General features: G+C 35.5%; 1 protein-coding gene across 1 annotated transcript in view; it reads left to right on the forward strand.

Annotated features, from left to right (window-relative positions):
• Positions 1–25,883, forward strand: part of CFH (complement factor H) — a 120,288-nt gene that overhangs the window by 50,048 nt on the left and 44,357 nt on the right. Inside the window, 6 exon segments of the mRNA XM_036861622.1 lie at positions 11,370–11,552; positions 13,353–13,529; positions 17,473–17,649; positions 18,439–18,621; positions 18,729–18,908; positions 21,290–21,469. Of these exon segments, the coding sequence (XP_036717517.1) occupies positions 11,370–11,552; positions 13,353–13,529; positions 17,473–17,649; positions 18,439–18,621; positions 18,729–18,908; positions 21,290–21,469 (1,080 nt within the window).

Here is a 25,883-nt window from a genome sequence, read left to right on the forward strand (position 1 = left end):
GGGGAAGTCTTTATCTTCCATTCATTTCCGAATGACATTTTCCAAATAAAGTATTCTTGGTTGGCAGTTTTCTCTTTCAGCACTTGGCTCTCTCCTGGCCCACTAGGTTTCTGCTAAGAAATCTACTTAGAGCCATATGAGGGTTCTGCTGTAAGTTCCAAGGTCTCTTTCTCAGGATGCCTTTAAGACTTCTCTTTTTTTCTTTGATTTATTTCTGTTTTATTATAATATGTGTTGTAGAGGACCTTTTTATATCGATTTTGTTTGGTCACCTAAAAATGTTATGAACTTAGATATTCAAATCTCACCCTTGATTTGGGAAGTTTTCAGCCATTATTTCTTTAAATAAGCTTTCTGCCCCCATTTCCACCTTTTCTCCTCTGGAATTTCAATAATTCACAGATTGGTTCTGTTGATGACATACCATATATCATGTAGACTTTCTTAATTCTTTTTCATTCTTTTTTCTTTGTTCTCCTCTGACTGGATAACTTCAGTATATCTGTCATCTATCTTACAGATTCCTTCTGCTTGTTTCATTCTGTTGTTGATGCTACTCTATTGCATTTTCATTTCATCATTGGATTTTTCAGCACCAGAATTTCTCTTTGGTTCTTTTTTTGGATTTCTATCTTTTTGGTAAACTGCTCATTTTGTTCATGTATTGTTTTCCTGATGTTTTTCAGTTGTCTTCCTGTATTTTCTGGTAGCACACTGAGTTATTTAAAACAGCTATTTTGAATTCTCCATTGGGTAAATCACAGATCTCCAATCTTTGAGTTTGAATACTGAAGATTTTTGTGATACTTTGTTGATGCCATGTTACTTGATTTCATGTTCCTTGAAGTTAAGTGTTGTTGTGTTTGCTTTGGAAGTACCAGTCTCCTTTGGGGGTGAGACAACTTCCTTCAGCCCTGCTACAGACTTTTAGACTATCTCAGATCTTCTATGGGAACACCAGCTCACACTTCTTCTCCCTCTAGTGGCAGAACTTCTGTGCTTGTGTGCCTTGTCTAGATCCTACAATGCACCAGGATGGGTGCTGACAGCCTGTCTTTTGTTTCCCCAAAGATGGCACTACATCTTAATCTTCTATTCTCTCCCTGGCCCACAGATTTGAGCCAAATTTCTGTGCATGCTCACTAGCTGTCTATCAAAGCTTGCTTTTACCTCCAATGTCAGTTGTGCCCACAGGGGTTGGCCACAAGATGGGAGGGTGTGTGAGTGAGGCAGACAGAGCCCTGAAGGGGCCAGTGGGCCAGTTGAGTGAACAGGAAGGTGAGGCAGTCCCAGCAGCTTTTGAGTGAGTCCTTCGATGGAGTTTGCAATACAGTTAGTAGGATCAGCCTCCCTTTAATGCTCTGTAAGTGTCCAGTCTTCTGCTTTCATAGCCTCTTCCTGACTCCCAGACATATAGCTCATTATTAGTACTCTGGATGGAATGAAAGAGAAATGAGCCTTTTGGCAGGTCCCATACAGATGGGGAAGCTGCAAGATCATACACACACTCCCCTGCGGGAGAAATCAGGGGCCCAGGAAGTTTTCTATTAGCCTTAAGCTGTGCCTCCTTTGGGGGAGGGGTGATGAAGGTAAAGTTGAGCTGTTCCTCTTACCCAGTCCAATGAATCCAAACTCATATTTTTTTTTCTCCAGTGTGTGCTGGAGCTCCTCCTGTGAAAACCTGGACTTTCACATAAGGACTCTCCTCCATGTGTGATTGTATAAGATAGTGTTTCCAGTGACTCCTGGACTGAGGCTGAGTGAGGCTAGAGCTGGTTCATGGGCCACTGCAGACACCACAGTCTGGACAGAGACCTGTCTGCCTTTTATTTCATGCATATGTGGGTGAGACTCCTCCTGGGTCCCTTGGCATATTGTGTTGAGTCCCACACCTCCCTCAAAGACAGGTTTGTCTGTGGATGGATGTCAAATTTCTGTTGTTGGTTCAGGAACAAAAACAATGAATGTCTTGTGCCTGCAAGATCCCATGTTTTCTGGTAAGGGTTTAAAGTCTATTTTGTCTAACACAAATATCACTAGCCCTGCTTTCTTTTGGTTACCATTTTCATGGAATATCATTTTTTCATCCCTATATTTTCAGCCTGTGTTTTTCCTTAAAGTTAAAGTTAGTTTCTTATAGAAAACATAAAGGTGGATCTTGTATTTTTATCCATGCATCCAGTTTATGTCTTTTATTGTTGCATTTAATATATTTACATTTAAAGTATTTTTATTGATAATTTTTTACTTTTACCATTTTATTACTTATTTTCTGTTTGTCTTGTAGTTCTTCTGTCTCTCTTTTTCTTTCTTGCTATCTTCCTTTGTGTTTCATTGGGTTTGTTTCCTTATTTGTTTGTTTGTTTGTTTGTCAGTTTAAATAGGCTTTGATTCCTTTCTCTTTTCCTTGATGTAATGTATAGGTATACTCTTGTTGGGGCTTACATAAAATATCTAATTTTTACAGCTATAAACTTGTATCTCTCTCCCCTTCCATGTTAAGTTGTTGACACCACAATTTACATCCAATTTTGTTTGTAACCATTTATATAATTTTTTATATTTATTCATAATACTTTTGTCTTTTAACTTTTATACTAGCATTAAAAGTGATTTGGGGGGACAGAATCAAGGTGGTGTTGTGGAGAGACGTGGAGTTAACATCTTCCCACCACTAGGGTGCCTGCCAGCTGCTGGTGGGGGACCCTGACCCCCCAGGAGACAGGAAGAACCCCCAGGTGAACGTGTAGGATGTGGGGGGGATGGAAGGGGGAGGAGAAGTGGAGGCCAGACAGGATTGGCACCCCAGAGGTCAGGGAGATCAGGAGAGGCAGGTGGGAGGGACACTTGGGAGGAGTAGGAGATGAGCAGAGGACATTGGCCCCACCCACTCTAGCCCAGGAAGCCTGCTAGGCTCCCGGGTGAGGTTCCCTTGCCCTCTGAGATGAGGGGTGGGGGACATGCCTTGGCCCCTTATGTTCCTTGAGCCTAAGCCCCACCCCCCACAGCTCCCAGGGCCTTTTCTAGCCCTGTGGGTCCTGAGCATTGGCCCCACCCACCACCCAAACCTCACCCTTGCTTAGACCCTTCCCTCCACAGCCAAGGCGTTCCTGCTCCTTTTTTTTTGTTTTCTTCTTTCTTTTTTTTTTTTTCTTCTTTTCCCTCCTCTGCTTTTGTACTATTGTGGTACTGATGTACTTCCCAGTTGTTGATTCATCTGTATTTTTATTTTTATATTCTTTCTAATATATCTGTTAGTTTCCTAATCTAATTTTATTTTTTACTTTGTTATTGTTCTCTTTTTTTTTTTTTGCCACCCCATGTGGCTTGGGGGATCTTGGATGCCCCATGGGCCAGGAGCTGGGCAAAGCTCCTTCTGTGGGAGCTCGGAGTCCAAACCATGGGACTATCAGAGAACCTAAGACTGCAGGGAATATTCATCAGAGTGAGGCCTCAGGGAGGTCCTCATCTCAGCATCAAGACCCAGGTCTACCCAACAGCCTACAAATTCCAGTGTTGGAAGCCTCAGGCCAAACAACAGTAAGATAGGAGCACAATCCCACTCATAAAAAAAATTTTAAAAAGAGGCAGCAAAAAAATATGTCACAGATGAAGGGGCAAGGTAAAAAAGTACAAGACCAAATAAATGAAGAGGAAATAGGCAATCTACCTGAAAAATAACTCAGAGTAATGATAGTAAAGATGATCCAGAATCTCGGAAATAGAATGGAGGCACAGATTGAGAAAATACAAGAAATGTTTAACAAAGGTCTAGAAGAACTAAAGAACAAACAAACAGAGATGAACAACACAATAACTGAAATGAAAAATACACTGGAAGGAATCAGTAACAAAATAACTGAGGCAGAAGAACAAACAGGTGAGCTGGAAGACAAAATGGTGCAAATAACTGCTGAGGAGCAGAATAAAGAAAAAAGAATGAAAACAATGAAGACAATCTCAGAGACCTCTGGGACAACACTAAACATATCACATTCGAATTATAGGAGTCCCAGAAGAGGAAGAGAAAAAGAAAGGGTCTGAGAAAATATTTGAAGAGATTATAGTGGAAAACTTCCCTACTAACATGGGAAAGAAAATAGTCACTCAATTCCAGGAAGCACAGAGAGTCCCATACAGGATAAACCCATGGAGAAGCACACTAAGACATATATTAATCAAATATCAAAAATTAAATTCAAAGAAAAAATACTAGAAGCAGCAAGGGAAAAGCAACAAATAACGTTCAAGGGAATCCCCATAAGGTTATCAGCTGATTTTTCAGCAGAAACTCTGCAGGCCAGAAGGGATTGGCAGGATATACTTAAAGTGATGAAAGAGAAAAACCTACAACCAAGATTACTCTACCTGCAAAGATCTCATTCAGATTCGATGGAGAAATCAAAAGCTTTTTAGGCAAGCAAAGGCTAAGAGAATTCAGCACCACCAACCCAGCATTACAACAAATGCTAATGAAACTTCTCTAGGTGGGAAGCACAAGAGAAGAAAAAGATCCACAAAAACAAACCCAAAACAATTGAGAAAATGGTAATAGGAACATACATATCAATAATAACCTTGAATGTAAATGGGTTAAATGCCCCAATCAAAAGACACAGACTGACTGAATGGATACAAAAACAAGACTCATATATATGCTGTCTACAAGAGACCTACTTAAGACCTAGGGACACATACAGACTGAAAGTGAAGGGATGGAAAAAGATATTCCATGCAAATGGAAATCAGAAGGAAGCTGGAGTAGCATTACTTGTATCAGATAAAATAGACTTTAAAATAAGGCCTATTACAAGAGATAAGGAGGGACACTACATAATCATCAAAGGATCAATCCAAGAAGATATAACAATTATAAATGTTTATGCACTCAACATAGGAGCACTTCAATACATAAGGCAAATGTTAACAACCATGAAAAGAGAAATTGACAGTAACACAATAATAGTAGGGGACTTTAACACCCCACTTACACCAATGGACAGATCATCCAGACAGAAAATAAATAAGAAACACAAGCTTTAAATGACACAATAAGCCAGATATTTAATTGATATTTATAGAACATTCCACCCAAAAGTGGCAGAATACACTTTCTTCTCAAGTGCACACAGAACATTCTCCAGGATAGATCACATCTGGAGTCACAAATCAAGCCCTGGAAAATTTAAGAAAATTGAAATCATATCAAGCATCTTTTCTGACCACAACGCTATGGGATTGGAAATCAGTTACAGGAAAAATACTGTAAAAAATACAAATACATGGAGGCTAAACAGTGCACTACTAAATAACCAAGAGATCACTGAAGAAATCAAAGAAGAAATTTAAAAATACCTAGAAACAAATGACAACGAAAACACGATGACCCAAAACCTATGGGACACAGAAAAAGCAGTCTAAGACGGAGAGAAGTTTATAGCAATTCAATCTCACCTCAAGAAACAAGAAAAATCTCAAATAAACAATCTAACCCTACACTTAAAACAACTAGAGAAAGAAGAACAAAGAAAACCCAAACTCAGTAGAAGGAAAGAAATAACGATCAGAGCAGAAATAAATGAAATAGAAACAAAGAAAACAATAGCAAAGATCAGTAAAACTAAAAGCTTGTTCTTTGAGAAGATAAACAAAATTGATAAGCCTTTAGCCAGACTCATCAAGAAAAAAAGGGAGAAGACTCAAATCAATAAAACTAGAAATGAAAAAGGAGAAATCAAAACTGACACAGCAGAAATACAAAGGATTGTAAGAGACTACTACAAACAGCTATATGCCTATAAAATGGACAAACATGAAGAAATGGACAAATTCTTGGAAAAGTGCAACCTTCCAAGACTGAACCAGGAAGAAATAGAAAACATAAACAGACCAATCACAAGTAATGGAATTGAAATTGTAATTTAAAATCTTCCAACAAACAAAAGTCCAGGGCAGATGGCTTCACGGGCAAATTCTATCAAACTTTTAGAGAAGAGCTAACACCCATCCTTCTCAAATGCTCCCAAAAAATTGAAGAGAAAGGTACACACCCAAGCTCATTCTATGAAGCCACCATCGCCCTGATACCAAAACCAGACAAAGATATCACAGAAAAAGAACATTACAGGCCAATATCACTGATGAACATAGATGCGAAAATCCTCAACAAAGTACTAGCAAACAGAATCCAACAACACATTAAAAGGATCATACACCATGATCAACTGGGATTTATCACAGGGATGAAAGGATTCTTCAATATACGCAGATCAATCAATGTGATACACCACATTAACAAATTAAAGAATAAAAACCATTTGATCATCTCAATAGATGCAGAAAAATCTTTTGACAAAATTCATCAGCAATTTATGATAAAAACTCTCCAGAAAATGGACATAGAAGGAACTTACCTCAATATAATAAAGGCCATATATGACAAACCCACAGCAAGCATCATACTCGATCATGAAAAACTGAAAACATTTCCCCTAAGATCAGCAACAAGACAAGGATGTCCACTCTCGCCACTCTTCTTCAACATAGTTTTGGAAGTCCTAGCCATTTCAATCAGAGAAGAAAAAGAAATAAAAGGAATATACATTGGAAAAGAAGAAGTAAAATTGTCAGTGTTCACAGAAGACATGATACTATACATAGAAAATCCTAAGGATGCCACCAGAAAACTACTAGAACTAATCAATGAATTTGGTAAGGTTGCAGGATACAAAATTAATGCACAGAAATCTCTGGCATTCCTATACACCAACAGTGAAAAATCAGAAAGAGAAATTAAGGAAACACTCCCATTTACCATTGCAACAAAAAGAATAAAATATCTAGGAATAAACCTGCCTAAGGAGACAAAAGACTTGTACTCAGAAAACTATAAAACACTAATGAAAGAAATCAAAGATGACATAAACAGATGGAGAAATATATCATGTTCTTGGATTGGAAGAATCAATATTGTGAAAATGACTATATTACCCAAAGAAATCTACAGATTCAATGCAATCCCTATCAAACTACCAATGGCATTCTTCACAGAATTAGAACAAAAAATTTTACAATTTGTAGGGAAAAATAAAAGGCCCCAAATAACCAAATCAATCTTGAGAAAGAAAAACGGAGTTGGAGGAATCAGGCTCCCCGACTTCAAACTATACCACAAAGCTACAGTAATCAAGACAGGATGGTACTGGCATAAAAACAAATATAGATCAATGGTGCAGCATAGAATGCCCAGAGATAAACCCACACACATATGGGCAACTAATTTATGACAAAGGAGGTAAGAACATATAATGGAGAAAAGACAGCTTCTTCAATAAATAATGCTGGGAAAACGGGACAGCTACATGTAAAAGAATGAAATTAGAACACACCTTAGCACCATACACAAAAATAAACTCAAAATGGATTAAAGACTTAAATGTAACACCAGACACTATAAACTCTTAGAAGAAAAACACTCTTTGATATAAACCACAGCAAGATCTTTTTTGACCCACCTCTTAGAGTAACAGAAATAAAAACAAAGATAAACAAATGGTACATAATTAAACTTAAAAGCTTTTGCACAGCAAAGGAAACCATAAACAAGACAAAATGACAACCCTCAGAATGGGAGAAAATATTTGCAAATGAAACAACAGAGAAAGGATTAATCTCCAAAATATACAAACAGCTCATGGAGCTCAATATCAAGAAAACAAATAATCCAGTTAAAAAATGAGCAGAAGACCTAAGTAGACATTTCAACAAAGAAGACATACAGGTGGCCAAGGGGCACATGAAAAGATGCTCAACATCACTAATTATTAGAGAAATGCAAATCAAAACTGCAATGAGGTATCACCTCACACCAGTCAAAATGGCCATTATCAAAAAATCTAGAAACAATAAATGCTGGACAGGGTGTGGTGAAAAGGGAACCCTCCTGCACTGTTGGTGGGAATGTAAATTGATACAACCACTATGGAGAACAATATGGAGGTTCCTTAAAAAACTAAAAATAGAACTACCATATGACCCAGCAATCCCACTACTGGGCATATACCCTGAGAAAACCATAATTCTAAAGAGACATGTACCACAATGTTCATTGCAGCACTATTTACAATAGCCAGGACATGGAAGCAACCTAAATGTCCATCAACAGATGAATGGATAAAGAAGATGTGGCACAGCTATACAACAGAATATTACTCAACCATAAAAAGAAACGAAATTGAGTTATTTGTAGTGAGGTGGATGGACCTAAGAGTCTGTCATACAGAGTGAAGTAAGTCAGAAAGAGAAAAGCAAATACCGTATGCTAACACATATATATGGAATCTAAAAAAAAACAAAAAACAAAAAGGTACTGATGGACCTAGTTGCAGGGCAGGAATAAAGATGTAGACATAGAGAATGGACTTTGAGGACACGGGGTGGGAGGGGGAGCTAGGGCAAAGTAAGAGTAGCACCGACATATATACAGTACCAAATGTAAAATAACTAGTGGGAAGCAGCAGCATAGCACAGGGAGATCAGATCGGTGCTTTGCAGTGACCTAGAGGGGTGGGATAGGGAAGATGGGAGGGAGGCTCAGGAGGGAGGGGATATGGGGTCATATGTATGCATATGGCTGATTCACTTTGCTGTACAACAGAAACTAACACAGTATTGTGAAGCAATTATACTCCAATAAAGATCTATTTTTTTAAAAAGTTATTTACCCATCACTGTATTCTATATTTGTCTCTATATTTACCATTACCAATGAGTGTCATACTTTCTTATGCTATTGTGCTGGTGTTTAGCACCCTTCTTTTTCAACTTGAAGAACTGCCTTTAACATTTCTTGGTATGCACATCTAGTGGCGATAAACTCCCTAAGCATTTGTGTGTCTGGTAATATTTGTACCTCCCCTTTATTTGTGATGGTCCAATTTGCTGGTGTAGTATTCTTAGCAGTTTTTTCTTTCAGCACTTTGAGTATATCATCCCACTCCCTTCTGGCCTTCAACGTTTCTGCTATAAAATCACCTGGTAGTTTTACGGTTCCCTTCTTTGTGATGTTTCCTATTGCTGTTTTCAATATTTTACTTTGTCTTTGACTCTAGACAATTTGATTATGTGTATCAGTCGGGGGGGTTGTATGTTTCATCTTACTTCATTCGGGCTTACTGGATCTGGATGTCTATTTCCTTTCCCAGATTTAGTGCATTTTCAGTTGTTTTAGTATGTTTGATTCAGTTTTCTGCCCCTTTCCCTCTCTCTTGTCCTTCTCAGTCTTCTGTAACATATATATTGATCATTTTGGTGGTGTCCCATAAGTGCCGTAACCTATGATCACTTTTTTTTATTGTTTTTTCTTTTTGCTCCTCTGACTCAATTATTTTTAGTGACCTCTGCGTCCACTGATCCTTTTTTCTTCTTGTTCTAGTCCGTTGTTGAACCCCTCTGTTTAATTTTTCAGTTTATTTATCACATTTTCCAGTTCTACCATTTCACTTTTGGTAATTTCTATATTTTCTATCTCTCTGTTGAAATTCTTACTTTGTACACATATGTTTACGTGTAAGCATGTATGTTTACATTTATGTTTTACGTATGTAAGCATGTGTGTTTACGTATGCTTACATGTAAGCACGCATGTTTACATGTAAGCATGGTTATGATGGCTATTTTGTGGGTTTTGGGGTTTCTGTTTGTTTGTTTTGGGGTTTTTTGCCATTGCAAAATGCATTTCATTTCTAAATATTTCCTAGTAATAAACCCACAAGCTTTAGTTACAAGAGGGCGAACATCAGAAGCAAGGGAAGAAGCTGAGTACTTAGGCTTGGACATGGAAGCTGCCCGTGACACTCACCTGGGACATATGCCAGGCCCAAACCACCTCTGCTTTACTCTTTTGTCAAATTTTTCGCTCTATGACTGCTATTTTGAATGTCTGTTGGGGAAATCACCTGTCTCCATTTCGTTAGTGTTGGTTTATAGATACTTATCTTGTTCTTCTGACTGGAACGTATTTCTCTATTATTATTTTTCTTGAATCTCTGTGTTGATATCTGTGCATTAGATTAAACACCCACAACTCCTAGTCTTCACAGACTGGACTCATAAGTAGAAAGCCTTCATCAATCAGCCTGGCCAGAGATTCTGGATGCCTGTCTAACCTCTATGCTCATCCAAACTGCTGTCTTTGTACTTAGCATCTTCCAGGGGTCTAGAGTATGCCAACTCCCATCTACGTCCTGAGACAGGTGAGCTAGAAGCCAGAAAAGCTGGTGAAGCTGGGAGCTGGAGTTTATCCCCTCACTCACTCTGCACTGAGCTGAGGAGAAGGGCTGTGGAAATGCCTGCATGCTCCTTCAAACCCTGTGCTCTTCCAAACCATGATTTTGCTCTCTGTAGTCCCCAGGCACCAACAAATTCTGGGCTTCATCAGCTCTCAGAGAGAGGTTAGTTAGGAGCCAGTTCCTTAGGCAGCAGCTAGAAAAGATGAGGGTCTAGATGTGTAGTCTAACTCCTTCCATGGAGAAACTGGGAGCTGCTCACTCTGCACTAAGCTAGGGGATGACCTGTGAGCAGTGCTAGCGCAGCCATTCCTAACTGCCACTTTGTCCTCAGTAGTCCCAGGGGACTGGAAATGCTGGGCCCTCCCAGAGGCAGGTGAGTTAGAAGCCAGACCCTGGACTAGCCGTTGGAAAACTGGAGCCCTAGATTGTGGTTCAAACTCTTTGCTCCTCCAGGAGAAGCTGGGAGTTGAGGGTTTCCTCCCAATTATATGGTGCTGTGCCTAGGTGGGGTTTATTGTGAGAGTGTGTCTCAGTTTTTCCTAACAGTTAGGATTTTAGCATTTTCTCACTTGCCTTGAATGCAGGAGCCTCTCAACCAGTGTTTTGAATAATGGGAGCTGATACATGCCAAAGGCTATGGTAACTGTGGTGGAAGATTCTGAGATCATCACCTGATCTGAGCTACCCCAATTTGTTAACTGTGTTCTGGGTTGCTTAAGAGATCCAGACTAAGCAATGTTTTGAACAAGTCCCAGGAAAGGAAACCTATTGTTAATAGAGTTCTGACATGCTGTAGGATTCCAGATCCATTAGACAAACAGATTTCTAATAATTTCCTAGTAAGGATTCTGAGTACTTTAAATCTTGCTTTGTTCTAAAAAAATGAATAAAGTGTCTTGATTTAATATCTTTGGAAACTCATAGATTTTTTTCTCTCACACCAGAACTTAAATGATTAGAATTTTTCTAGGTTTACATTTATAAATGACTCCCCATTTTTCTATAGTTATATTATTTGCGTCCTTATAAAATGTTTATCAAATATATGCTTATCTTTTCTTTATGCTTTCTCCCTTTTAGAAACATGTTCAAAATCAGATATACAAATTAAGAATGGATTTTTTTCTGAATCTACCTTTACATATCCTTTAAATAAGCAAACACAGTATAAGTGTAAATCAGGATATGTAACAGCAGATGGTAATACATCAGGATTAATTACATGTCTGCAAAGTGGATGGTCAATGCAACCTGTATGCATTAGTAAGTAATTGATTATTTTAGTATTCATTATCCTAATGATCACTCTAGAGAAGTTTTCTTTAACTTCATTCTTTTTATCCTTTTTTTTTTTTGCTGGGGTGGGCTGGTATGAGGTGTTGATGTGGTTCCATGGCTGTATTTGAAAAGATAAATTTAAAAATGTGTATCATTTTTTACCTTTTATGATTAATTACTAGTAGGGTAGAATATCATTGCATCCTTCACTTCAAGGTTTTTTCACTTTAAAACATCCCGTGATTAAAAACTAATTTAGCTAGAAGACATACCTATAGTCTGGTATAAACTCATTTATTTTTAGCTGAGTCCTTTATGCCAATTGTATCTGATTTTATTTTATGAGACTTTTATGTCAGAATCTTTCCTCCTAAGCCAAAAAGTTATGTTTTTAAGTGAAGATATGAGTCCATAGTGCATAATCTTCAAATAATATAACTTGTAAATTTTATATGTTTGAAACTGTAGGGTAGATCCACTTGCAAAAAATTCTCTCTGTTAGGAAATCTTCATAAACATCTAGTAGGACCAAATTCTGCTGTGCTGAGAGGTTTTTCTGTCCCACCACACAGACGTTTATGACGATTTTCTAAGGACAATTTGCTGAGTTTATCTTATTCATCCCAAAGCTGCACAATGATATTTTTGAAGTGATAGTTTACATATTCACTTCAAGAGAAGTGGATGTTTAAGATATCCCTTTCTACTGTTTACATTTTATTTCTTTTGCTTTCCAATGTCTATGCTTAATATGGGCACTAGCCAAAGAGAAAATGATAAAAGTTGCCCCCATATCAAATTCACTTTGCACTAATATGTGACCAATTTTCCATTCTAACGCTCTTTTCATGGAAGAGAAAAGTTCTCTTTTGTTTATACTAGTATAGTTTTGCTTTAATTTTTTAAAGTTTTAAGCTAGCTGGCTACATAACACATTATGAAATTTGAGATTAATTATTTAAACCTTTATTAACATCACTCTATTACGGTGTTAGTGAAAATTGATACTGTTCAATTTTACTTTCTTATAAAGAAACATTTTACTTTCTTGTAACTTGTTATAAATAATAGAACTACTTCTGCATTCAACCTTGATAAATATAAAAGAATACACAACAATTAGAAATATATTTGGGAAAGCAAAATCAGCATGTGACTTTAAATATTAGTGTGTTTTAAAGTAGAATTCTATAGAATGTTTAAAAATTTACTTACCTTGTTGAAAATTACTTTTTTTCAATTAATCAATTTTTCTCTGGCATATATGTCACAATTGCTAATAAGTTCAGCATATTAATTCAGAAAATGCTGTTATAAAAATAGTACAATACATCTGTAATGGCTTATTTTATTACTAGCATGGGAAAAATGCGTAAGTATAATTAAATTGAGAAAAATGTTCATAAAAGAAATATTTCAGAGACATTAAGTGTTGAGAAAAATGTTGTGTAAAACATATTTTTTCAGGAATTCCCTGGCGATCCAGTGGTTAGGGCTCCGCACTCCCACTACAGGGGTCACGGGTTCGATCCCTGGTCAGGGAATTAAGATCCCGCAAGCCGTGTGTTGCAGACGAAAAAGACAATAACAGAAACATATTTTTTTCATTTTGAGTAACTATTTCAGGACAGTGATCTATCACTGGTATTCTTGGATTATTTTTGTATCATTATTTATTAGCACATACTAATTGGTAAAGTCCCCTTTCCCCTTGAGGTGAGACTTAATCAGATTGCCCACTAAATAATATCAGAAATGAAATATTTCTATTCCATTATCCATTAGAGTCCTGTGATATGCCAGTATTTGAGAATGCCAGAGCCAGAAGCGATGGCACATGGTTTAAGGTCAATGACAGCCTGGACTACGAATGCCTTGATGGGCATGAGAGCCAAGATGGACACACCACAGGCTCCATCGTGTGTGGTGAAGACGGCTGGTCTGACAAACCTGCATGTTATGGTAAGAACTCCTTTTCAGGTGTTATTCTTCTCAAAATGAACATAATTAACAATAATCATCAAAAATGTTTTATTTTTACCAAATTTCACTGATCTAGAGTCATTGTTAAGGCCCAATGATTAAAATCAATATGTCTCCTTCTGCTTTAATATAAACTGGGTAGAGGGGAAGTTTTGAAATGCAAAGACTCACTCATTACCAAAATGACAGTGTCTTACAACCTCTTCAACTATTTTGCTCCTGAGTTTCTGCTTTATACCTCCTACCTTGAGTATTAATTTCTGCAGGTACTGAGAGGAGCTCTTTATTTTCCCACTGTGAGAAGTTCTGAGGACAGTGACATGAATCTCTTTTATCTTTGCCAATCAGCTGTCTTTTCTCCAGGGCTAGAAACAGGGCTACAGTCTCTGGCCAACTGAGTGGATGTTGAATGTTGCAAGCCAAGGGAACAGTATATGCAAAGCTTTGGCAACAAAACAATATTTGGGAAATACCAAGGTTAATGGATTCTACTCAAGGTGTGGGAGAACTTTATGAGCTGAGGCTGGATAGGAGGCAAAGGAAAGATTATCCAGGTTACTTCAGGGCATGTTCACATTTGGATTAATTTTATGATTGATGAAAGGTCATAAGGAATTTTAAGGAAAGGAATAATATAATTTTATTTGGTTTCTTGAAAGTTTTTTTTTTTTTTTCAGGAAGCCATGTAGGGTGAGAAAGAGTGGGGATTAGATAAGGTTATGGCTGAAGAGATGCACAGCAGAGGATAGATTTGGGATATATTTTGTTGGCAGAAAACACAGATAATGTCACTAAATGGTGGATGTCGAAAAGAGCAAAAAGTCAAGGGACTCACGTGCTTGCTCTCCATTGCTTCATAAGCAAGCAGGTAAATGGAAATGACTTTGTCAGGTGCTACTGGCAAGAAAGAGAACACTTTGGGAAGAACACTGCAACTTTTGACTTGAACACATTGTGATTGGGCTGCCCATGGACCATAAAAATTGGATATATCCACTACAGAGTTGAATACATGGGTCTAGCCAGGAGATACACCTGTGAGATTATCACCCTATAAATAATGATATCGCATTGGGAAAGAATGTAGAATGAAAACAGAAGAGAGATCAAGACTGAACCCTGAAGCATTCCAGCATTTAGGTGTCAGACAAAGAGGAATAGATGGCAAAGTAGATAGGAAAAAGGAGAACCCAGAGAATTTAGGGGAAAAACTTAGAAATGAATGTTTCATAGATGTGGAGGGAAGAAAATGTGTAAAGGTAAAGGAAGTATAATAGATCGACTAATGGTGAATCCTGTGGAGTCAGCCTGGATGGGTTCTAATTCCAGTTCTACAATTTGCTAAACATGTATCTTAGGGCAACAACCAAGCCTATTTGAAGCTTTGTTCATGCTTCCTAATCTGGAAAATGGATTAGTAATTACAAATGTTCTAATATTTCAAAGGATTTTGGACTAAATTATTCATATAAAGTTCTTACCATAGTGCCTGCCATACAATAAAATCAAGGAAATTGTCATCTAATTACATTATTATGATTGTTAGAGTGGTGAATATTTCTAATTCAGTAGATACGTCCAGTTAGAAGACTGTAAAAATGTGGTGGATTTGGCTACATAGAGGCCAACAAAAACTGCAACAGAGATGGTTTTGGATGGAGTAGACAGGAAAAAACCTACATAGAACCTGCTGAAAAAAATGATTAGTAAGAAACTTAATACAGCATGTGGACATAACTCTTTCAAAAGATTTGCTTGTGGCAGAGAAGAGGAGGTTCAGGATATATTGCTAGGGGAATTACGCACTGAATAAAGAATTGTTTTAATGGGAAAGATGAGAGTGTATTGAACGCTGAAGAGGATATGCTAGAGAGGGGAGCAGGCAGAGACTGAACACAGGAAGTTCCCTGTGAAGGAGAAGGGAAAGGAACCAGCGCTGCTGAGAAAATACTGGGCTTTGGTGGCAACAGCTCTGCTTCCAACTTCCTATCAGGAGGAAGGAAGGAAAATGGATGTGTAAGTCTAATGCTGAAAAGAAGCAGTCGCTGATGGTTTCTACTTTCCTTTGAGGTAGGAGACAAAGTCATGTGAGATTAAGTGGTGCACAGGGGAAGAAGGAGAAGGAACACTAGGCAGAGTAGAAAAGATTAAAAATAGAGATTTCAGACAGACACACAGTGTGAATTTATAACGGAAATGAGACAGGCTTGTTCAAGTGTTCTGGGCACAAATTTCACTTTTCAGGCTGTCAGCAAACACCTAATATGTCCTAGAAGTAGGCTAAGAGAAAATGGTGAAAGATACTAACAGGGGATCTGCCTTTCAAGAGCTTTCATTCCACTATGAAAAAACAACAAATAATTAAGGTAAATAATGAACCAAAAGGTAAAATATTTCTACTATATTTTCCAAATAACTGTATTTGAAGAACAAAAGAATCCAAGTGCTTAGAAAATAGGAGGGGACTGAAGGCTCTAGTTCCTACAGGAAGACATCTATGCAAAGAAAAGTTGGAAACCATTCATTCAGCATAGAGATAAAGGTCTGTGCAACAGCCGAGGCAGCAAAGAAATTGACCTATTTTAAAAATTCTGTATTGACTCCGACTCCAGGGGCGGACAGATGACATTGGAAGTGTAGGCAAGGAATGGATTGTAAAGTGTCTGGAGCTTATTCTAAGTAAAAGGAGAGGCTCTTAACATGATCATGGCTTTCTTAAAGTCACTGTCTTTATGTGAAGACAGCAGTTGGAAAATAGCCTACAACTGATGTTATTGTTAATGCAGCATTTTTCACAATATGATAAAATAGGAATTTTATATAAGCACAAAATATATAAACACAGACACATACCAATAAAAGTATTGCTATGTGGAAATTTGGAGTAGAATTTTTGGAAAGGAATCTCAGTTGTTCTCATCAAGCGTGACCTTCTCAACTAAGCTACAAAACTCAATATTAACACAAAAATGAAAACTATTTTTTGAGTTATTTTTTGTGACATTACTTTTAAAAATAGTTAACTTACATCTAACTTTATGATTATGTGTTAAGACTTGACTTTCAGATGGTATGAATTTTCATTTTGGTAAAATTCTAATGTTCAAATTCCAGTTTTGAATTTTATAAGTTAATTAACAAGATAGGAAGATTCCAAATAAGAAAAATGCAATATTTCATAATTTGTAGCAATGTCACAAATTTCATACATTTTATAAATTTGGGGATATAATTTTACACATTTCTAAATTGAATCAGGATAATTATAAATATATTAATAGTAAGATCATTTATAGGTACAACAAGAATAGATATTTGTATATCATATACATAATCATGACACCTAGAATATGCTTATCTCTGTGGCCTTGAACATGTTCCTCATTTTGTTTCATGTTTCAATTTGATCATGTTTCAGTTTGATTTCCACACTTGTAAAATTAAGGGATTTTTAATGTTCCTGTAACTCAAATAAATGAGAAATGTCTCCCTTGTGTGTTCTGGTTTCCCAATTATATTTTTAAAAATACCATTTTTCATTTGTGTGCAATTTAAAAATTGTAGCATTTGTTTTCTTTAACGTGAGAGAATCTTTTTACGTTTTGAGACAGAAAAAGTAACATTAAATTTTATAAATGTCAGTGATAAAATCATATCCAGTTCAAACAAGCTGACTTAACAAATAAATTATCAGGACACACACGTTGCTGTTCAATACCTTAATATTTCTCAAAGAGCCCCATATGAATGGAGAGGGTGTATGAAACCTAATATGTAATGTTTTTCAAGGAAGAGCATTTATGTGCTGCCCCTCTGTATCTGCATGCAGTACCCAGCACCTCATTTCTACATGACACATATAATATTTATTTGGCAATGATTAGTTATGCATTCTCACTAAATTATTTGTCTCTTTCTATAGAAAGAGAATGCAGTATTCCACAAATGGAAAACAATTTAGATGCTAATCCCAAGAAAGACACATATAAATTTGGAGACGTGTTGAAATTCTCCTGCATACAAGGACGTATTATGGTTGGAGCAGATTCAGTTCAGTGCTACCACTTTGGATGGTCCCCTAATCTTCCAACATGTAAAGGTAAATATTTATCTTACAGCTGCTGAACAAGAGTTAAAACCTTAGACATCAACCATTTTTTTCCTCTCTTAATTTTCTGTCTGCTACCAGTGCATCTATAATCTAATGCATTAAGCCAGAGGTATACCCACCAAGGACAAGTGTTGGGTTGTAGATAAAACAGTTTTCCTTATTTAAGAAATTAATCTCCAGTTGCTTCTTGAAATGTGTGGTGGAAGTATCCACAGATATGTATAAGGAACCTGACACTGGCAGGATTTCTTGTTAGTTTTCCTTTTGCCTACAATTCCACCATTAATATCGGACATTGTATATAATGTGGGACTTACCTTAAGTGTCATCAAGTGTGTCTGAACAATGTTCAAGTAGCTTATAGTCAATTCAATCATATGTATGGCTGGAATAAAAGTTAAAACTTGATCAAATGCTTGTTTCAAAGGATGATATTTTCTCAAAAAGTTTTGATACAATGTTTCCATGGAATAAGAATATTACTATAATTTGCACACCCATATTGATTAATTGGTTTGCATACCTATTTAGGGAATCTAGATTATTGAACACGTTTTCTGGGCTTACATAGACTTCCAATATGTTAGCTCAGGATGAGTAATAGAACTAGGAAACAGAGTCTGGTGTAAACACCATTGTTTTTTCATTGTTTAAGAATGCTAAAATAAATTATGTAATAAATAATAAACTAATTAACAAAAAATCTCTGCATTAGCTGGATTTTTAAGTTGTAAAATAGACCACGTAACCATTATTTACACAGTATGTCTACTGTAGGGCAAGTAAAATCGTGTGCTCCACCTCCTCAACTCCTCAGTGGAGAAGTTAAAGAAACACAGAAAGAAGAATATGGCCACAGTGAGGTGGTGGAATATGTTTGCAATCCTGGATTTCTGATGAAGGGCTCTCATAAAATTCAGTGTGTTGATGGACAATGGACAGCTTTGCCCATGTGTATTGGTAATGTATTAAAAATAGTAATATTTAAAGGTAAATCAACACTTTTATTTGTATTCTTATACAAACTTAAATGATAAAGACGAACATATTTTTGTGAAATTTTCCAGAGGAGAAGAATACCTGTGGAGATATACCGGAACTTGATCACGGCTATGTCAACCATTCTGCCCCTCTCTATCACCATGGAGACTTGGTAGAGTTCAGTTGCAAAGAAGCATTTACAATGATTGGACCCAGATCAGTCACATGTATTAGTGGAAAGTGGACCCAACCTCCTCAGTGTATTGGTGAGAATGCACTTCTCAAATTGACATTTAACATTTGCAACCATATTGTTGAAATTTAGAGATATCCTTGAAAATGTCAGCTTAAATTATAATGATTCCCAACATTTGTTGTTTATAATTCAATATGTGTCTGAAGAGGAAAAGTATAAACTAGAAGAGAATTTTATGAATCTTTCTGTCCTGATATTAACATTGTTTATCTTTACAAGTGTGAAGCTAAATCTTACTGATATTCACATGATTAAAATATGAGTACTAGTTACAAGGAAAATACAACTATCTCTGCAGAAATACCATTTTTGTTTTTATATGATACTCTTTCTTTTAGGACCTTTAAAACAAGGAAATATAGCTAAGAAAATACCCGTTTCATGCATTCCTTTAGGAATCTTGCCTCTCTCAAAACTTCTAACAATGATGATTTCTCAGTCAGTTTCAAATGCAGCAAAAAGAAGTTAATGTGCTGGAGGGAAGGTGGGCTCAGGCCCTCCCAGTCAGTAGGTAACTCAGTCACAGGAGGCCCTTGGGCTGGGGTCAGGAACCTGCCCTGACTGATGCATTTCACTGTAAGTGAATCATCCTGACCTTTGGATGACCAAGTCTTTGATGACTGACCGGGAGAATCTTAGCTATCTTCATTCACTTTTCCCTTAGATGACTTCTTTCCTGGAGTTTTCCTGGGTCCTGCACTCAAAGAGAGCCCTGGATGCCCAGTCTTATTTATTCATCAGATTTCTAGTCATTAATTATTCCAAGAAGAAGGTAGGGCTTAGGCTCAGGCTCCATGAGAGCAGGGATTCATACCTGTTTTGTTCACTGATATATTGCCAATACCAGAAGACTGGCTGACAGATGGGAGATATTCAATAGGAGCTTATTAAGTTAATCAGTAAATTTCATTGTTTATTACTCCCTACAGTTTTACTTAACACAGTCCTGTCCAAGGTATTGCCAGTTCTTCACCAACCCTCATCTTTATCCTCTTCCATCTCCACAAATGACCTCGCCTCATTAACTTTTCATTCTACCTTACACCAAAGCATGTGCTTCAATTATTACTCCCCTGATCTCAGAGTTTTCCTTGCAAAGGTTAATCCTCTACCTGTATTCAGTTTAACATAATCCCTCTCAGCTATAATAGACCTTATTCCAATTTTCTCCTCTCAGTGTTTATTTTGTAACTCTGTCTAGTCTAGCTTTTCATTCTTCTTGCTATATTTATATTCTCCTAATAAATAAGTTTGCTTTCCTTTCAGAAACCAGTCAATCATAGGATGATGACAGCAGCCACCACTGCTCCTTTTGAGTATACATCTTCCTTCAGTTACCGTTCCCTGAAGAATACTATTGGCTTTGTCTCCCTCAACACTCTGAACGAATCCTAAAACTAGGGCTGATTCTCAGCCCTAGTTTTGAATTCATCTCCTTATTTCATGTTATTTTTTCATGTTATTTTTTCAGGGTTGCATTTTCAAATCATTACTTTTCGAGAGCCAACTACTTGACTTTTCTTTATTCTGTTATCCTCACTTGACTCTTATCACTAACAAATCATTAACAAATACTACCAAAGACCTATACTGATATTTTGTCATATTCAAAAAGGACTTCCACCTGCACTGATTTTTTGAAATAGGTAGCTATATAAAAAGCTTTTTTAGTCCATATTTACCTTTTTTTCTGGAGCCGGAAAAAAAAAATTGTTATTATGGCATTATATTGGATCATAGAATGGCCTGGTGTGTAATATAGCTTCTCAAAGACTCTACGTGTATATACAGAAAACAGGTTTTAACTTTAAGTACCCACTTTCTTATTCCAAGTATTTGTTATTTTTTGGTGATCATTCAAAAGATCTGCTTAAAAATTAAGATTCTATTAAAAAAAAACACTTAGATGTACTTTTCTTACTATGTTTCATTACTTTTCTTGAAAAAATATATATAAACTAGCAACTTGATATTCTATGTCCACACATAATTGTTTTTATTTTAATGTTTTAAGATTGTGAATTAAAAGTAATGCAGAGATGCTTCAGATCTAAAAACAAATGAATGTGAACATTTGCACACGTTTCAAGTTTGGGACCAGATTATTCATGCGATGACTATTCACTATGTAGATCATGCAAAAATGTTCCAATCCAAAATGCAGAATGTCTTAAAGATGGATATTTTCTCTGAAATTTCAAAAACTGGACGCAGGACTCAGGTTCATATATAATAGTCCATTTCATGCAATTTGATCAGTAATAACTTGGTTGGTGGAATTTGTAGGCATAAATTGTAAGTTCATCATATTACTGACTCCATAGCTATTTATGGTATTTGTTATTTGGTTCTTAGAATTAGTCTTTTCAAGGGAATATTTTCATTTTATAGCAACAGAGGAACTTAAGAAGTGTAAATGGTTAAAAATATTTGCATCTGAGGGAAATCCACCAGATACGACTGAATTTGACCATAACACCAACAAAAGTTACAAATGTCGAGGAAAATCAGAATACAAACACTCAATCTGTATAAATGGAAGATGGGATCCTGAAGTAACTTGCAAAGAAGGTAAACTCTTCTTTATAATGTTTTCAAAAATGTATTCTATTTCTTTCTAACTTGTAAAAGTAGTATCTTTGTGTCTTCCAAGGAAATTGTTATTTATCATTACAAATAATTTTCAATCTGAAAGGTAATTTAGAAACAAACCAAAACACTGTTTCTAAATATTAATTGTATCGTGTGCATTAGTCAGCTATATGACACAACACCCAGAACGTTGGTGGCTTTAAATTAACATCTGGGCAGTAGGTGTGTTCATTAGCATGGGAAAACCATTGCTTCTGATTTCTTACATTACACATAAATGTGCTTATGTCTATGCTGAACTATTATGTATTTATTCATGTATCTATTTATGTATCAATCTATGTATCTATCTATTTATATATATTTATGTATCTATCAAGTCATCTATTTATCTATTTGTGTGTCTATAGCTATCTTAAAAAGTCTTGAATTATATTGACACCACCAATTCCAACTGAATAGGCTCATTTCAGTTTTTTACTTTCACATCTGTATCTCTCTTCTCTAACTGTAGGACACCTTGACTCACTATCCTCAATATTTTTACCAATTTCTACAAGCCTATAATATACAGAAAGTAGCTTCAAACCAATATAAAAACAAATCTACTATCTAGTGTTCAACATCCTATAGTTCTTTCTTATATGCAGTTCTCTATGTAAAAATCATACCACACTAAAGCTGTTAAAGGAGAATAAATTATTTAGAAAAACATAAATATTTGGGAATTAAACAACAAACTTCTAAACAACTGCCATGGCAATATACAATGTGTACTGTATATTATACATGATACATTTATGATTGCTTAGTCCTTGTGAATTAACTTATTTTTTTATAAAGCTGATTTTTTTTAAATTAATTAATTTATTTATTTATTTTTGGCTGTGTTGGGTCTTTGTTTCTGTGCGAGGGCTTTCTCTAGTTGTGGCGAGCGGGGGCCACTCTTCATCACGGTGCGCGGGCCTCTCACTTTCGTGGCCTCTCTTGTTGCGGAGCACAGGCTCCAGAAGCGCAGGCTCAGTAGTTGTGGCTCATGGGCCCAGTTGCTCTGCGGCATGTGGGATCTCCCCAGACCAGGGCTCGAACCCGTGTCCCCTGCATTGGCAGGCGGATTCTCAACCACTGCGCCACCAGGGAAGCCCAACTTTTTTATTATTATAAAATATTTATTTATAGTTTTTGTAACACACCTTGTCTGCAAGTCTATATTAGCTTATTTAAATATAGTTAATTTATTTAAAACAATTTATTACTTGCATATGATAAAGGAATGCCCAACAAATTTCAGGTAATCAATGTCCTCAAATTATTCTCTCCAAATTAAAAGCAAATATAAAATTAAAAGAGAACTTGCTACACAACTGCCTCTTTAAGGAAACAAGTAATATTTAGAGGCAGTGAAGTACATGTGTTCTTCTACATTTTCTTCTAGAAGCTTCATAGTTTTAGTATGTATATTTAAGTATATTATCCATCTTACATTAACATTTGAGTATTGCATAAAATAGGAGTTGATTTTTTTATGTATGGATAGCCAATTGTTTTAGCAATATGTGTGGAAAAGACTTTGAAATGAAAATCAATTGACTATGGAAGTGTTGATTTATTTCTGGACTTGCTATTCAGTCCATTTATCTGTCTATCTTTATTCCTGCCAAATTGCCTTTGTAACTAGCTTTTTAGTAGACTTGAAGTCTGTGAAGTCTGATATGTAGTCTACAAGTATGTTCCTCCTACTCAAAATTGTTTTAGTTATTCTGGTCTTTACATTAACATAGAAATTTCAGGGAAAGCTGATTAATTTTTATAAAATATTTGTTTGTATATGGAAAGGGATGGCTTTATAATGAGAAATAAATTAGGGAGAATTGACATCTTTACCATATTGAATATTCACATCATAAACATGGTATGTCTCTTTATTTATTTCTGCTTCTGTTTTTCCAGTAATGTCTTAAGCGTAAAACACTTATAGTTCTAAAAAATTTTGAATTTACATGTGAAGTCATCTGATATGCAGTTTGCTTTTTTTGGAAGTTTCCTCTGATGAAGAATTCAATTTCAATAGGGAGTGTGCTATTCACATTTTTGATATTGTCTTTTGTCAAGGTGTGAAAGTTGTATTTTTCAAGAAATGTCTCCATTTTACCTAATTTATGAAATTGATTGATGTAAAATTCTTTCTAATAGTCACTTAACATTCTATTTTTCTTTTAATTCTACAGTATATTTGGTGATATCACTTCTTTCATTCTTGGTGTTGATAGTTGTTTCTCTCCTTTATTTTGATCTTCTCCCAAGAGTTTTGTTTTTCAATATTATTATTTTCAAATAACCAATTTTAACACTCTTGATTTTCTCCGTTTCCTCTCTTCTCTAATTTTTAGCTTTGTTAATTTTCTCTGTTTCCTCTTTTTCTATTCATCTTTCTCTATTTTCTCTCTTTCTGGACTTAATTCTCCTTCCTTATAATTTTCTTGAGTTTAATTTTACTCTCTCATTTCTTAAGATAGAAAATTAAAACATTGATTTAAGCCATCCTACTTTCTAAATGTAAACCTGTACTAAACTGCCTTTTTCCCTTCTAAGTGCTGCTTTAGCTGTGTCTCAAAAAATTATAAATATATCCAATTTACTTTCATTTAGTTCTATGTGGAATATTTTCTATATTCCTAATGACTTCTTCTTTGACATGGCAGTTGTTAGAAGTTTGTTTTTTAATTCCCAATATTTATGTTTTTCTAAATAATTTATTCTCCATTTAAGAGCTTTATTGTGGTATGATTTTTTATATAGAGAGCTGAATATATTTAATGTATACAGTTTTGATGAGTATTATGGGTGTTTGCATAGATAATTTATTCTTATTGATTTCTAATCTAATTCAATTGTCACAGAACACACTGTGTAATTTTTCAATATTTTGAAATTTGTTGTTTCTTTATTGCACAGCATATTGCCTATCATTGTGGTATTTCCTTTTTCATATAAAGCATATGTATAATCTAGTTGCTAGATCGGGATAAAGTGGTTCCTAGTGTTCTAAAAATTTATCTATGTCTTAAAATGTTTTTTTCTAGTTGTTCTATCAGTCAGAGTAAGAAGGGTATCAGTATTGTTAACTAGGATTATGGATTTGTCTATTTCTCTTTTTAGCGCTGTCCATCTTTTGCTTCATGTATGTTGATAGATTTTTAGATACATTATACATTTATAATTTGCTTAGTCCTGTGAATTAACTTTTTTATAATTATACAATATTCTTTATAGCTCTTGAAATACACCTTGCCTGGAAGTCTATATTATGCTTATTAAATATAGTTTAATTAATTTAAAACAATTTATTACTTTCATACGATAAAGGCATTCCCAACAAATTTCAAGTAATCAATGTCCTCAAATTATTCTCTCTAAAGTAAAAGCAAATATAAAAGTAAAAGAGAGCTAGCTACACATCTTATTCACACATGTCACAAATCTCTAAACTAAAAAACCCCATTGTCGGTGGTTTACTAACAGAAAATATGTTAAATTAAGTAAAATAAAAAGGCAAACAGTATACTTTGAAATCTATGGGATACAGCAAAAACAGAGATATTTGTAGTTTAAAGCATGCATTACAAAACAAGGAACAAACTTAAAGTAATAGGAAGTACAATCTGGAATCTAGAAAAGAACATACACCCAAAGAACATAGAAGGAAAGAATAATTAAAATTAAAATATCAATTATTATAATAAGCTAAAAAATCATAAATAGCTGATTTATAGAATATTAATTCAGTTTATAGGGAAATGTAGTGGATAGACCAACTTCTGCAAGACTTATTAAGAAGTACCAGGTTAATATTATTACGACAAAGTGGTTAAACACAGACACAAAGAAATAAATTCTTGAAAATACATTGAAAAAAAATGTCAAGATAGTTAAAACAGAAATAAGAAAAATATTTGGATGAAATATAAAATACTTCTATTGATGTAGAGCAAAATAGAAAATCTGATGATACTAGTAAGCATGAATGAAGTGTATTCAGTCAAATATTTCTCTGAATTTAATACAAAATATTGAACAATTGAAAGGATTTACTAGACTTTCCAGTATATACTTGCATACGGCTTCTAATGAAATAAAAGTACAGTATGGCAGGAGAAAACAAAATCAAGGAGTCACAGAGAGGTCCAAAATCTTCCAGGTATAGTCATGCAGAATCTTCCCTCAGTTGAGCAGGACAGTCTTTGTCTTCAAATTATGAACTGCCAATATATATCTGAGGTATCTCAATTTTATGGGACTCAGACACAGTTTACAGAGGGTCTTTTATACCCTGCTGGTCACGTAACTAAAGCCAGGTTGTCTAATCCGTTAAACCAGGTGTATTTTCATCAAT

This window comes from Balaenoptera musculus, chromosome 1 (genome assembly GCF_009873245.2).
Source record: "Balaenoptera musculus isolate JJ_BM4_2016_0621 chromosome 1, mBalMus1.pri.v3, whole genome shotgun sequence".
Lineage (NCBI taxonomy): Eukaryota > Metazoa > Chordata > Mammalia > Artiodactyla > Balaenopteridae > Balaenoptera > Balaenoptera musculus.